We start from the raw sequence: 16,315 nt of genomic DNA, 5'->3' as shown, positions 1-16,315 counted from the left end.
AAACCCTACCCTCATTTAGTTTGGGCACACCTTAACATCTTCAAAGGTCCTATTAACAAATGGGCTCACACCCACAGGACCCAGGATTGGTTCCTGAACATGCCTTTGGGGGGTGGGGGACATGTCCAATCCCCAACAGGAAGTAAGAATACTACTAGGGTCTCTGTATAAGACACTGCCAGGTACTTTCAAACTGCATATTGTTCTTTAGTGATTGAATAGTATTACTCTAGGCCCTGAATTCTGGATATTTTTGCTAAGATACATTTTTTTAAACAGATCAATTTTATTGATATATATTAATAAAGCATACAATTCATCCAAAGTGTACAATCAATGGTGTTTGCTATAATCACATAATTGTGCATTTATCACTTCAGTCATTATTAGAGAATTTTCATTACTTCAATAATAATAATAAAAGACAAAAACCAGACAAGCAAACAAGAAAATTTCTCACCTCTCAATCTCTCTTTGCTTTCCCTACTGTACAAAGCTGCTGTTTCTGGCTATTCTATCCAAAGTGTATAATCAGTGGCTTTTAGTGTAATCACAATGTTGTACATTCATCATCTCAAAAATGTTAGAACAATTTCATTACTCCAAAAAGAAAGACTCCACACTCCTTAGCATTCCTTCCTCAGACCTACGTTATCACTAATCTTCTCCATTCATCTTTGTATATTGCTTTATATTTACATTTTATATAAATGGAATCATATGTAGTACTCTGTGTCTGGTTTCCTTCACTTTGCATAATGTTTTTTTGTCTGATATTAATATTTTGAACTATCATATTTTTTCAGCTTCAAAGAAAAATGGTAAGACACATTTTTAATGCCAGTTCTTGGCTATATGTTAAAATTTTTTGGTGAGCTTTTAAACATCTCAGTACTCAGGCTGTAACCTAGACCAGTTAACTTGGACTCTCTGGGAATCAGTATTTAAAAGTTCTATTCAGGTGATGCCATTGTGCAGCTGGATTGGAGAACTACCATTCTAGACTGTTGGCTTTTGCAAGAATGATGTTTTCTGGCATATCCTGCCAGGGTGGGACGTGAAGGTAGGTATGCAAGGTTGCCATCTTGTAAAATTCCATCAAGTAATATGTGGTCTAGACTTTGAGTCATTTCCTAAGAGATGTTTTGAGGAATGGGGAAAGATTGAACATGAATCCTCTTACCAAGGCTCAAACTCCTGAAACTCTTTCCTGTTTGATTAATTTTCCTTCCCACAAGATTGTGGCTAGAACTTTTGCTTTCCATTTTGGCCAGATGACTCCTGCAGTTGTGTTATTTTCCACATACAGACTCCCTGCTTTATCCCGGACTCTAGTGGGGTGGCAATTCCTGAGTCACAGCTATTGAGTCTCCTCTAGCACTCTGTGTTTCCCTTGGGAGTCTGTTATCCTCCTTAGCCTTGTGGTTTTTCTGGCTTGATGGCTTTTTCTCAAGATTCAGTTTAGAAAACAAAAACTTGAATGAGAGAAAACAAAAAGCATCATTAGGCTATTTCCAAACATAATCTTGATTTTTATTTCTTTGGCCAGTACAACCTGGTACTTTCTCACCTGTCTGTCTCTTGCCTTGTGTTGAAGCAAGATGACTGCAGACATCTGCAAGGTTTCAGCCTTCCTCTTTCCTCTTAAGGCTCCATGGGCCCAGTTTTTTCTGATCTTATCTATAGGCTGGCATAAGGCTTGTCTCTCTTGCCAGGGCTCATTTCTTTCCAGACTCAGCTGCTCTGGTTTCTTCACAAGGTCAGCTGTAAATCATCAGGCTATTCTCTCTTCCTGGGCCCCACCATGTCTATGGACCTGTTTCTCTTCCTCTGTGTTCTTCTGTGTATCTACTTTTGTGTGTCTATTTCTGTGTAAGAGTTTATTTTATCAGCCCACCAAGGGGGCAGGGACTCAACCCTGCATGCCCTAGTGGTCAAAACCAAGCCCTAATCTTAACACAATTTAATCGAAGGCATCTCAGCTGAATCTAATACAATCAAAGGGTCTCACACCCAGAAAAACAGACCAGTTTACAAACATAATTTATCTCTTTTTGGAATTCATAAATAATATCAAATTGCCACAGTATATCACTCACCTTAATTTATGTCAAACATAGGCTACATCATTCAAAGCCTTGACTAGCATATAGGAGTTAGCAAGGCAGAGAAAAAGGATGGGTGGGAGGAGAGCAAAATTCTGAGTCCTTCTAAATCTAGAAAAAACCATATGCTTAGAACTATGTGTGAGGGTAACTCCACCACCAGGGCTTGAGAAAGACTGCATGGCTGTGATATAGGGGATGGTGAGGGAGTGCAGGGAGAGAGGAAGGAGGTCAAATCATTCTGAACTGTATAACTTATGGTAAGGAGTTTGGATTTCTCAGGAATCTGCCAGGGTGTCATTGAAATGGTTTTAATGGAAGCAGGGTATTAGCATGGCCATATATGCTGTTTAGAAAGGTCATTTTGATATAAGAGGGGTGAGTCATGGGACAGAGAAAACTATGACGAGGCCTTCATGATATTTCCAGGCAAAGAATGGTAAGAACCTATCACCATTTAGGAAAAAATGAATAAATCCTTATGTTATATAATACATCAAAATAAAATTCAGATGCATTAAAGATGTAAATATTAAAATGAAGTAGTGAGAAGAAAATATAGGAGAATACATTTTAAATTCTTGAGGATTGAGAATGATATTTTAAGCATGAGAAGAAAAGCAAAAGATATAAAGAAAATGAATAATGGATGTCACTATGTATTCTATGCTGTGTGCTATAGAAATGTAAATTAGGAGACCCAGTTCTAGCTCTTAAGAACTAAAATAGAGAAAGATGAGTAAACAGAATATTACAAATGCCTTGAGTTAAGATCTATACTGGAGTTACACAAAGACTCAGTAGCGACCTAGAAGAGGAATTGCTGAGTTTTTTTGGAGGCACTTGAGAGGCTCAACAAAACAGAAAATGAGCTGATTCTTGATGTAGGATTTCCCAGGCTGTTGACGGTAGTTGAAGAGAAAGAGCTTTCCAGGTAGATGGGTGCATCTTGTGCAAAGGTGGAGGATAGTGCTTTAAGTAATTTTGCTGTGTAAAATGCAAGGGGATGGGCAAGTTATGGGGGCAGATCATGCTGAAGCTGAGGAGGAGAAGGCGGCAGACCCAAAGAGCCTTATTTTTATCATATGCGTCAGTGCTGTCCAATAGAACTTTCTATGATGTTGGAAGTGTTCTGTTCTGTCCAATGGTGGCCACTAGTCCTTTGTGGCTCTTGAGTGCCAGAAATGTTAGTGCAATTAAAGAACTGAATTTTAAACTTTATGTAATTTTAACTAAATTTAAATAACCACATGTAGCTAATGACTACTGTATTGGATGATGCACCTAGAGACAATTGGGGTCATTAAGGATTTTTAGTAGGAAAATAGTGTGAATAGAATATTTTAGAAATATGATTTATTTAGAAATATGGTTTATTTACTGAGAACCTACCGCTTCTAAATACTAAGTACTTTCATATGTATTGGGCCATTTAATTCTCACAACACCTATAAGATATAGGTAACACAGTACTTCCATTTTATAGACAAGGAAACTGGATATATGAGAGAGAGCAAGTCATTTGTCCAAGGTGACACAGCCAGGAAATGAGGGATTTTTTTTATATCCTCCACTGGTGATGGTTTTATTAATATTTAAGTCTGAGGTAAAACCTACCCTTATTTTAAAAAGAAAAGCATCCCCTGACAGCTCAGCTAGGAGTTGGCTGGCACTCATGGCTGGACGGTGATGCTCTTGGATTGAACATAAACAATTTTACAGAACATCAACTTCAGACAAGGCCACTCTGTGACTGTCTGAGACAAAAACAAGACAGTCCATAATCATGTCTGAACATAAACAAAAGCAAGAATGTGGTGCAAACCGCAAGTGACTGCTGCTGCTTTATTGGTTACATCATTAACCATGCTCCATTCCTCATGCTTTCCAGGGAAAAGCTGTCATGATACCCAGTCGTAGCATTGCCCCCGCCATCTGACATACCCAATCCAGAAGCAAAACCGTACTTCCCTGAATACTCCCCCAGGGGGGTGACCCTTGTCTCAGTTTGCCTGGGTTTGAGGAGTTTCATGAGACACAGGATTATCAGGACTAATCCTGGGAAATTCCTGGGCAAACCTGTGTGGTTGGTCCCCCTGCTCCCCAAAGTAACCTAACACGAGCCCAAATCTGATAACAAGGTCCTCCTCACTGTCTCTTCTGGAGATGGCTCATAGTTCCCCACGGTGTTTGGTCTCTGCTGCACATGGTTCTGATGAACCCAGACTTGTCTGACTGCAGGTGTGTTTCTGCTGGTCTTTGGTGGTCGGCATCAACAAAATCAAAACAAAGCAAATACAGTGGTAATGAATTCAGGACTACTTCTTAACAGTAATGTTTTAAATTATTACTTTCCTTCTAGCAATAGATAGTAGAAAATTATATAACTTATGGGGAAGCCAAATGACATAATAAGTCTTTGCATTGATGAAAAATACACAGAAAATACCACGCCATTATAAGAGATTTTGTTTTGTTGTCTTTATAACAACTCCCTTCCTTTCTGTCCCTCAGGGATCATGTCCGACCACCAGTTTGGTGACCAGTTCATGTGCAGTGTGGTGGCCTCTCATGTGAGTCACCTGCCCACAACCAACCTCAGCTTCGTCTGGATTGCTCCACCCGCTGGCACTGGCTGCGTAAATTTCATGTAAGTACTAAAGTACCAATGTCTGTGACATGCAAGGAAGGTAAATATTTATGCTCCTCCTGGAGTATAGGATAACTATTTAGAAGTATTATTTTGGCAGGTTTGGCCTTAATTTAAAACAACTAGTTTTATTGCCATAAAGAGAGCAAAATATAAAAATTAACTTTAGCAGTTTATTTTTGCTTAATTGTACCCTGAGAGTTCTAAATTGAATTTTAGCTTACAAAATTACTCAACAAAATAAAAACAAAGAAATCAAGACATAAGGAATGGGAAAATAAATGTTTAGAAAATAGATGAAAACTGGTACACAGACATCCATGAGGTCTCATATGTTTTTTTTGTAGGAGGACCACAGTTTGGGTATGAGCTTTCTGGCCAGCGGTGCCAAGAGGGAAATGTAATAAGTTAGGTAATTCATGATCCCTGAAATCAGGTATTCTATAAAAAGCCAACTACTCCATCATATGCTTTCATGATGAGGAAACAAGCAAATGTAGCAAGCAACACCTTCAACAGCATCCATAGATTAAATACTGTATTATATTGCAAGCGTCGTGACTGGTGACATCTCTCAATACAGAATATACTCCTCCCCAGTATTACCACTCCTAATCTTTCTCAGTCTGCTCTTTTTTTCCCCATAGCGTTTTTTTACTTGTAACGTTTTTTACTTCTAGATTATGACTATTTGGTTGCTTATTCTAATTATTTCATATCAGTGAAATCATACAATATCTGTCCTTTAGTGTCTGGCTTGTTTCACTCAAAACATCTTCCTGTTCTTCCACGTAAGTTTTTTTTTTAAAGATTTATTAATTTATTTAATCCGCCCCCGGTTGTCTGTTCTCTGTGTCTATTTGCTGCGTCTTGTTTCTTTATCCGCTTCTGTTGTCGTCAGCGGCACGGGAAGTGTGGGTGGCGCCATTCCTGGGCAGGCTGCACTTCCCTTCGTGCTGGGCGGCTCTCCTCACGGGGCGCAGTCCTGGCACGTGGGGCTCCCCTATGCGGAGGACACCCCTGCGTGGCAGGGCACTCCTTGCACGCATCAGCACTGTGCATGGGCCAGCTCCACACGGGTCAAGGAGGCCCGGGGTTTGAACCGCAGACCTCCCATGTGGTAGACGGACGCCCTAACTACTGGGCCAAGTCCGTTTCCTCTTCCATGTTGTTGTATGCATATATCATTCCTTTTTATGGCTGAATAATATTTCTTTGCCCATATATACACCACATTTTGTCTACTCATCGGTTGATAGATATTTGGGCTGCATCCATCTTTTGGCAATTGTGAATAATGCCACTGTGAACATCCATGTGCAAATATCTGTTTGAGTGCCTGCATCCAGTTCTTTGAGTATGTACCTAGAATGGGATTACCAAGTCAGATGGTACTTCTGTACTTAACTTTCTGAGGTACTGGCAAAGTGTTTTCCACAGCAGCTGCACCATTTTACATTGTGACCAGCAGTGAATGAGTGTTTCCTCTCTATTTCTCTGCATCCTCTCCAACACTTGTAATTTTCTGTTTTGTGAACAGTAGTCATTCTAGTGGTGTGAAATAGTACCTCATTGTGGTTTTGACTCTCAGTTTCCTAATAGCTAAATATGTTGACCATCTTTTTATGTACTTATTGGCATATGTATATCTCCTTTGGAAGGATGTCTAGTCAAGTCTTTTGCCCATTTTAAAATTTGGTTATTTACCTTTTTGTTGTTGAATTGAAGAATTTCTTTATATATTCTGTATATTAAACCCTTATCATATGTGGTTTATAAATATTTCTTCTATTGTGCAGACTGTAATTTTATTTTCCTGATAAAGTCTTTTTTTGTGTGTTTATTTTTTAATGTTACATTCAAAAAATATACCCCCCCACCGCCCTCACCCCACTCTCCTCTGCCCATAACAACAACCTCCTCCATCATCATGAGACATTCATTGTACTTGGTGAATACATCTCTGAGCACTGCTGCACCTCATGGTCAATGGTCCACACCATAGCCCACACTCTCCCACAATCCACCCAGTGGGCCATGGGAGGACATACAATGTCTGGTAACTGTCCCTGCAGCACCACCCAGGACAACTCCAAGTCCCAAAAATGCCCCTACATCACATCTCTTCCTCCCACTCCCCACCCGCAGCAGCCACCATGGCCACTTTCTCCATACCAATGCCACATTTTCTTCGATTACTAATCACAGTAGTTCATGAATAGAATATCAGTAAATCCACTCTAATCCATACTCTTTTCCTCCATCCTGTGGACCTTAGAATGGTTGTGTCCACTCCACATCTATATCAAGAGGGGGCTTAGATTCCACGTGGATGCTGGATGCAATTCTCCTGCTTTCCATTATGGTCACTCTTGGCTCCCTGGTATGGTGGTTGACCTTCTTCACCTCCATGTTAGCTGAGTGGGGTAAGTCCAATAAACCAGAGTGTAGGAGCTTCAAGTCTGTTGAGGCTCAGGGCCTGGCTATCACATGGTCAGTCCAGAGATTCAGGTCCCCTGGGTATACATTAAACCCCAGCACCAACTACAGTTCCGGTAAAAGTAACAGGAGAGACTTGTGGACAAAGATCACATGAGTCCAGCTCCATAAGAAAATCAGTCAATGTAATACGCCATATAAACAGATTGAAGGAAAAAAAATCACTTGATTATATCTATAGATGCAGAAAAAGCATTTGACAAAATACAGCAGCCTTTCTTGATAAAAACACTGCAAAAGATTGGAATACAAGGAAATTTTCTGAACATTATAAAGAGTATATATGAAAAAGCCACAGCCAACATCGTTTACAATGGTGAAATCCTAAAATCTTTCCCTCTAAGATCAGGAACAAGACAAGGATGCCCACTATCTCCTCTTCTATTTAACATTGTCTTAGAAGTACTTGCTCCAGCACTGAGGCAAGAACCAGATATAAAAGGCATTCAGATTGGAAAGGAAGAAGTCAAAATTTCGTTATTTGCAGATGACATGGTCCTATACATAGAAAACCCTGAGAGATTTACAACAAAGCTTCTAAACTCATAAATGAGTTTAGTAAAGTCGCAGGTTATAAGATCAATGTGCAAAAACCAGTAGCATTTCTGTACACCAATAATGAGCAAGCTCAGGAGGAAATCAAGAAACAAATTTACCATTCACAATAGTAAATTAAAAAATCAAATACCTAGGAATAAATTTAACTAAAGATGTAAAAAACTTATACACAGAGAACTACACAACCCTGTTCAAGGAAATCAAAGAAGACCTAAATGATAAAGTCTTTTGAGATACAAAAGTTTTTTGTTTTGATGAGGTCCTATTTGTCTGTTTTTCCTTTCATTGCTTGTGCTTTTGGTGTTAAGTCTTGGATGCTATTGCCTAACAAAAGGGCCTGAAGATGCTTCCCTACATTTTCTTCTAGGAGTTTGAAAGTTATGGCTCTTATATTGGGGTATTTGATCCATTTTGAGAAATTGTATTGGTATATGATGTGAGAAATGGGTCCTCCTTCATTATATTTTGTAGATGGAGACCCAGTTTTCCTAACACCATCTTTGAAGGGATTTTTCTTTCCCAGTTGAATGGTCCTTGCACCTTTGTTTGCCCCACTGTCAAAAATCAGTTGGCCCCATAAATGTGAGTGTTGATTTCTGAGCTCTCAATTCAATTCCCTCTTTCTAGATGTCTGTCCTTGTTCCAGTACCATGCTGTTTTGAATACTGTAGCTTTGTAATAATTTTTAAGATAAGAAATGTGAATTCTCCAACTTTATTCTTCTTTTTCAAGATTGTCTCTGTTATCCAGGGCTCCTTACCTTTCCATATGAATTTGATGATTATTTTTTGCATGGTGTAAGGTAGGAATCTATTTTTTTCCTTTGATGGATAGGTAGTTGGTTTAGCATCACTTATTGAAAAGGCCATCCTTTCTCCACTTACTTGTAATGCCATAAGTAACATTTAGTTTCTGCAAAGGGCTGTTTCTAAGCTCTCTCCTTTTCTATCAGCCTATTTGTCTATCCCTGCAGCAAAATGACACTGTTTACTATGTATTTATAATAATTATCCTCCTTATTCTTCTTCTTTAAAAATTCTTGTTGTTTTCTTGGCACTTTTCTCTTTCCTATAATATTTTTATGAACTTGTTGAGTTGCTGAAAAATTCCTATTGGAGATTTTCAGCTGAATTTATAGACTAATTCTGAGGAAACATTGACTTCAGAATGTTATATCTTTCTATTCATGAATGTGATATATCTTTCCTTTTTTTAGGGCTTCTTTTGAATTTTAAAAATTTCTCCTTAGTGGTTTTGAAAGTTTTTTGTTGAAATTATTCATAGGTACATGTAATTTTTACTGCAAATGAGTAGAGTATTTTAAAATTCTATCTTAGTTGCTTTTTGCCAGTGTATAGGACCTTGCTGACTCAGTCTCCTCTTAGGTCCAGCAGTTAATCTATAAATGTTTCTTTGTATTTCCTTTGTACCATTTAATATTCTCCATAATAGTACCCAAATAATAGTATCCAGTCATGATTTTGTTTCCTTCTTGAAAATTTTTATAACATTTATTTCCTTTTTTTTAAAAAATATTACTGAATTGACTAGGGTCTCCAGTACAGTGTTGATTGAAGTTGTAATGTAAGCATCCTATTCTTATTCTTGACTTTAAAGAGAATGTATCTAATATTATCCCATTAAATGGGATGTTTACTGAAGGCCTTTAGCAGATATGCTTTTTCAGATTAAGTGCATACCCTTCTCTTTCTAGTTTGACAGAGATTATTATCCTCACATATCCATTAATTCATTAACATTGCAATAGAAAAGCCAGTAACATTATCGTGAGAACTGGTATTAATAAGTTATGATTAATATCCTTGTAACAGAAAATTTTAAAGTAATATTTTATGAAATTAGTACTTTTATGTGTCCAAGTTACTGCAATTCTTTATTACTAAGAGTTATATTATTAGACAGATTCTAGTGGCCAATTCCTCTAATATTTCTAAGATTATGGCACTCTGCAAATTCTGGTCAATTTTCTATATACTTAAAAATAATTCACATGTATTTCTGTCTAGAGCTGGCAATCTAATTAAGACTGCATTTCTGTAATTCATTTTAGTATAGCCAGTGAATGATGCAAATGATATGATTTAAAACCTAGTTACCTATTTAAATTCCTCTTATAAAAATCCCATGTAAAAATTATGGAACATTTGAACTGAAATCCAAGAATTATATTATGTGCCACGTGTGCCTTTCCCAGTAAAGAGTAAGTGGCATGATGTCTGAATAAACCACATTTTATTGGTAAGCCACTTAGCCACATAGTCATTTGGGTCATCTGTTTACTGCCTTTCTTGTTAAAAATAACCAAGTTAGAGACAGAGGGGAGAAATGGGCTGAGAAGGAAGTTGCTGGATGATTTTAATCACTACTTTTATACCACCTGTTGATAAAATTTACATTTGAAATGATAATTTCACTCAGGGATGGAGTTTGCATGTGGTATCAGAATTCCTCTAACTTTTCAAAATAGACATGTGTTTCCTATCTTCATTTTAAAATCTATCTCTGTATGGAACATGGTAATATCTGATTAATTTGAATGTCAAGAGGCACTACTTCAAAATTTTAAAATGTGGAAAGCACATTGGACTAATGAATGAAGCATGGCTTTGATTTTGATATGTTTTATGGAAGTTTATTCTTTGGGTGTTGATTATATCCCATCCATTGTCACAAGGGAATTCTGTCTAGGGGATGTGTGAATAAAAGGCAGAATTCAGGACCAGAAGATTTAGGTTTAACTGCTTGGACAGAGAAGCTGGCAAAATATTAAAATGAAAGTGGAACATAAAGGAAGGCATATTTGTGCTTAAATTAGTGATGATTTAACCATAGGTGAATTCCCTCAAAATTTAGAACAGAGTGAACTATTTAAGATACAGATCAATGACAAAGAATGAACTTGGGGCAGTAAGGGCAAACACAGGTGGAGCATATTTGAGCATTTGATAGTTTAAAGGGAGTATATCCCAGAGGGACCTTTTTTTTTTTAAAAGTAAACTGAACAAGAATATAGAAAATTCATTTAAAAATTGAAGATGCTAGCAGTTTCTGAACACCTGATAGGCTTCAAATAATACAGATGCAGAGATAAGTACTACCTTGAGTTTATTTCAGATGATTTTCTTTTTGATGAGAGTCATTCCAGTCTGTTTCCTAGAGGATTCCTTGGGAAAGATAGTGTGGCTGCCCATTTCCTTCCATCCCTCACAAGAAAACGTTACAGTTGTAGTTGTCTTGTTACTTAAATATTTGAAACAAGTTATGGAAATCCCATCATGGGTGTGCTTATTGGGGAGTGCATTCATATCTTTAGATAAGGATGCCAACAGTTGATATTTACAAAAGTTATTTTACTTTCTAGATTGTATGAATCTTATGGTGAAAATAAATTATTTCTCATGTAAGTCTGAAATGGTCATACCCACAATGGTAGATAAAACCAGATATGCTATTTTCCAAAGGAGGAATTTCATCTATCTCATAAACCACAGTCTGCTAGTTTTTTCTGATGGTTTAGTTTTACTTTTTGATAGTCATTTTCCAGCTTGAGACAATTATTTCAATGCTGCTCAAAAATGTACCTTTAAATGGCAGAGGAAAAATATTATCTCTCCTTAAAGGTGAAGAGCTAGAAGGCAAACCAATATTGTCACTTCTCTGTAAGTCCCCTGCTTTTCATCACAGTTAAGTACCCAATTAGGCTTAGACAAGGAAACAAGTTCAGGGACTCATGTGTTCTTATTTATCAACACTTTGGCAAATGAGATCAGAATGCTTCCTGGGGATTTGACTTGTAATTTTAGAGAGTGTGGTAAACCATTGAGATAAAATAGGTCTATAAGTTTCTAGGAAAGTTTGAAGAAATTATTTTTTTACTGTATTAACTATTGAACATATTTTTAAACAAATATTCAAAAGGCAAAACTATTCCCTTCATTTTTCCCTTTCTCTTTTTCTCCCTACCTATGTTTTCTTCTTCACCAAAGTAGTCACACTGTAAGCAGCATTTGGTTACAGTAAAGCAAAATATTGGAGTCGCATTTTGACCCTTTTCTTTGCATCAAAATCATAAGACTTTCAGAGAGGTGGAACTTCTTTACAGTGATAAATTTTTCTGTTTCAGTATGAAATATTTTAAAAGGGTCCAAAGATGAACCAGCACCCATGGAAATATATCCCACAGTAAATAGTTGTGATAGTGAATTTGTTTAATCTCTGCTTTTTTTATTTTTCGACAGAAATAATTAGTTTTTCCTAATAAGTCTAGAAGAGAAAAAGCCAATGGCCAAAACACCTCTTTACTTGTTCCCTTCCCTTCCTATATTGTTTTGAGACCTTTTGTAGTGCACTCAAGTAAATGGACTGAACTTGGAATCTATTGGCTGCTTATTACAAGGCCTTGTGGTTTAGACAGGATTACCACTGAACTTCAGCATTTTTAACTTGAAACCACATGGAACATTTGTGAAACAAAAAAACTGAAGTCAGTAAATCTAAAAGCTTTCTGTGTTACAATTATTTGTAGTTCTCTAAATTTAATAGACATTTCATAAATAAAATATGGATAGAGATTTGGGTTATTTCTTTGTATTATTAGAATTGATGAAACTAGTTTAAGAAGCCCTAAATGGAAATTATTTTTCTTCTTTAGACTGCCTCCACAGTCAAAAATAGTGATGACAAAAATGTCTGGAAAGCAGTAAGCTTTTTTCATAGCAACAGTAACTCCACAGTTTGCCTCTGTCTTTCACTTGGATAATATATATACACTAGCAGCAGGATATTACTTAGCTCTGCTTTTAGTAAAACCTTTCAGAATAGTAAGGCATTATTACAAATATTAAATGAAAAATATTATATTTGCTTCTTCCAGATAAGAATTTTTGAGATCTTATTTTGTCCTCTATTACTTATTTGGAAATATATACATATATATATATATATATATATATACACATAATTATATCTATATACATATAAATATATAAACACATATATGATCAACTACATAAATATATATATGCACACATATATATATTCTAAAATTTGTTTAGAGCTATGTTTTCAAATATAGTAATTACAGTCACATGTGGCTATATAAAATTTACATTAATTAAAATTAAATAAAACAAATAATTCAATACACAGTTGCTCTAGAAACATTCCAAGTGCTCAGTAGTCACATATGGCTAGTAATTATTGCGTTATTAAATAAGATAAATGTGCCTGGACAGAATTTTTAAAGTAGTGCTTCCATAATTTGTTAAACTGCCTTTTGTCTGTTAGTTTATTTTTTGAAGTTGAAATAATGTTAAAAAAATTTGCCAAATATAACCGTGTACTTAAAAGGTCACCTATAAGAGTAAAAGCAAAACTAAGATTTTGCAGCTCTCCTGTGCTTTTTTTTAATAAGTAAATTTTGATACATATTAATAAAGCATAAATCCATCCAAAGTGTACAGTGGTATTTCACATAATCACATCATTGTGCATTCATCACTTCAGTCATTTTTAGAGTATTTTCATTATTGCAGTAATAATAATAATATAAATAACAAAAATCAACCAAACAAACAAACAAAACATCACCTCTCTATGCTTCCATTTGTAGCTGCTATTCTATTTCCTTCTCTCCAGGATATTTGTTTGTATTTTGTAAAACAGTTTTATATATGCATTATCACCCATATTTGTATTTTACTTGAAGTTTCACTGTTATACAGTCCCATATTACATTTTTTAGGTTTCCTTCTAGTAAGACACATGCCCTTAGACTTTCCTTTTTGACCACTGTCAAACCCATATAATAGCTCTGCTAAGTTACAGACACCATGATGTGCTCTCACCATTTCCATTCATATCTAAAGAATTACAAATGACCTTTTAACCAATTCTGCATATTAACCCTCAGCTTTCCATTCTCTATTCTCATTCTATTTTCTGGCAACTTATATTCTAATTATTATTTCCATGAGTTTACACAATATATTTAGTTCATAATAGTGCTGTCATACAGTATTTATCCTTCTTGTCTGGCTTGCTTCACTCAACATAATGTCCACCAGGTTCATCCATGTTGTCATATGCTTCACAACTTCATTTTTTCTTACCACTGCATAATATTCCATCATGTGTATACCCCACAATTTGTTCATCCATTCACAATTGATGTACACCTGGGTTGCTTCCAACTTTTGGCCGTGGTGAATTTGAACCATCCTAACTGCAAACCTGGTTGACTAGGATGGTTTTATGTAGAAAGCTGGAAACCTAAGGGTTCATTTTGTTTTGTTTGCCAACTGCGGAGAAGGGTTCATTTCCATAGTCTTCAGCTTTGCAGGCCTGGTAGGCCGGGTATGAGGGATATGAGAATTGCCTCCAGTTACCTTCTCTTACTGTGCTCAGAGCTTCAGGTTGCTCTTTGGATGCTCTAAGGTAAGCTACTTTCCTTTCGTTTTCTCACCCTTGGATCCCATTTCCTCTCACTGCCACCCTACTGATTCCTGTTCACAGTGTTTTTAATTCTATACCTTCTCAAATGTGGCCTTACTCCATGAAATTGTAATTTCATGTGCCCAATATTTAAAGTTAGCTGGTCTGGAAGGCTAATCATAATTAATGTGATCATGGAGTTTGTAACACCATTTGATGATGATGATAGTAAAAATAGCAACTTTCATTTATTGAGCATCTATGTACCAGACTGCTAAGTTCCTTCACTTTCCCAGCACCATCTGTTTCTGAAAGAAGAGCTTGAAGAGCTCATAGAGATGGACCTGTCTAAATCCCAAACTCATCCTTTTAAGGACTACCTTAATACTACCACTCTATATTGCTTTTAAAATATGTATGAGGTATAAAATAATCTTCACAAAATAAGTATGAAGAGAGTATAGCAATTTGGGAAGTACTTGGAATATAAAATGACAAAAGCATAATAAAAATTGTTTCTGTGATATAATTTCAAACACATTAATATGTATGCAAACCTTCTAGCATTATGGAGAAATATACTGGCATAAGCAAAAACTCTTGCTACCAAAATTGCATAGCAACTCTAGCTAAAACATGGCAAACATAAATATATAATATAATATAATACTGGGTTTGAAAGAAAGTGAAAAGACTGCGTGCCAGAAGAAAAAAGAGATAATAAACTGGATCAGGAAGTAGGAGCTTATATTGTCGTGACCTACAGGTATTTAAAACCTGAATTTAGGCTTTAGGCCTGGGGTCTGAACCTATGTGGGACCTAAAGTTGTAGTCATGAGCCCTTTCAGAGATAGCTGGAGATGCAGAAGGAGAGGGAGCTGAAATTGGACCCACTGCATGATGCCTGAAGCTTCAAAGTATTATCCAGCTCTGCCTGGGAATATAGCAAAGAAGCTTGTCAATTGTAGAATTTTTAGTAAGGATAATTTATGTGAAACTAAAACCTTCAGTGGGTGAGAAGCATGATTTTATACTGTTGACCTGGTGGAGAACACTGTTAAGAAATTAGCACCTAATAGAAGTCTCAGATAGAATAGAAAGAATGAGGAAGAGAAATATGAGAAGAAATAATGGTGGAGAATTTTCTAGAACTAAGAAAGATGTGTGACTTTTCTATCTGAGCAAGATAAATAAAATAAATCAACATTAAAATATAGCATGGTGAAACTTCAGGAATATCAAAGAAAAAAATCTCAAAGACAACCAAAGAGAAAAGACAGATTATCTATAAAAGTGAGTTTGGCAGATGCATCTCATCAGTAGCACGAGATGCCAGAAGACAATGACATGGTATCTTCAAAATGATGAAAGAAATTAATTATCATCCTAGAATTCTATACCTAGGTAAAGTATAAGTCAAGTGTGAAAACAAAACAAATAAATGTTCAGATGAATAAAGCTGAAGACTTTTTGCCATACATAGACCATTTTATAACAAGTTATTAAAGAATGTACTTCAGTGAAAAAAATCAAACTGAGAAGAAGGGTACAGAATGTAAGAAATAATGGTTTGATGCAATATTTGATGATTAAAGAAATTAGTATGCATGTTAGAAACTCTAAATAAGCACTGAATAAACAAATAAATTTATATATAAAATTTATACCAATAACTGCATGGAGATAGAATTTAAAGGCTAAGTGGAACTAAAATAACAAAACAACGTCAGTGTGGAAGTTGGAGAGAGGTGAGAAACCAGTGTTAAAGTTTTAATATTGTTCTGGAAGAAGGGTATATGCTTCATCCGAATGATTGTTAAAACTGTAATATAAAGAACAGAAAAATATAACTTATGTAATAGGGAAAGGGTGGGGAAAATATTAAGGAAAACTATCCATCAGAAAAAAGAAAAAATGGCTGATTTAAAAAGCATAGAAGTATAAAATTTAATATAAGATTTACTATAAATAAGTCTAAGTATATCAGTAATTATAATAAATGTACATAGATTAAATTTATCAGTTAAAGGACTGTGATTTTCAGAATCCA

General features: G+C 35.9%; 1 protein-coding gene across 1 annotated transcript in view; it reads left to right on the top strand.

Annotated features, from left to right (window-relative positions):
* The window catches only part of RELN (reelin), a 516,519-nt gene that overhangs the window by 149,046 nt on the left and 351,158 nt on the right, over positions 1 to 16,315 (top strand). The window contains exon 3 of the mRNA XM_058297120.2: positions 4,620 to 4,755. Within this exon, the coding sequence (XP_058153103.1) occupies positions 4,620 to 4,755 (136 nt within the window). The remainder of the gene's footprint in view (positions 1 to 4,619; positions 4,756 to 16,315) is intronic.

This window comes from Dasypus novemcinctus, chromosome 5 (genome assembly GCF_030445035.2).
Source record: "Dasypus novemcinctus isolate mDasNov1 chromosome 5, mDasNov1.1.hap2, whole genome shotgun sequence".
NCBI classification, from domain to species: Eukaryota; Metazoa; Chordata; class Mammalia; order Cingulata; family Dasypodidae; genus Dasypus; species Dasypus novemcinctus.
This window is presented reverse-complemented; position numbering and strand designations above follow the sequence as displayed.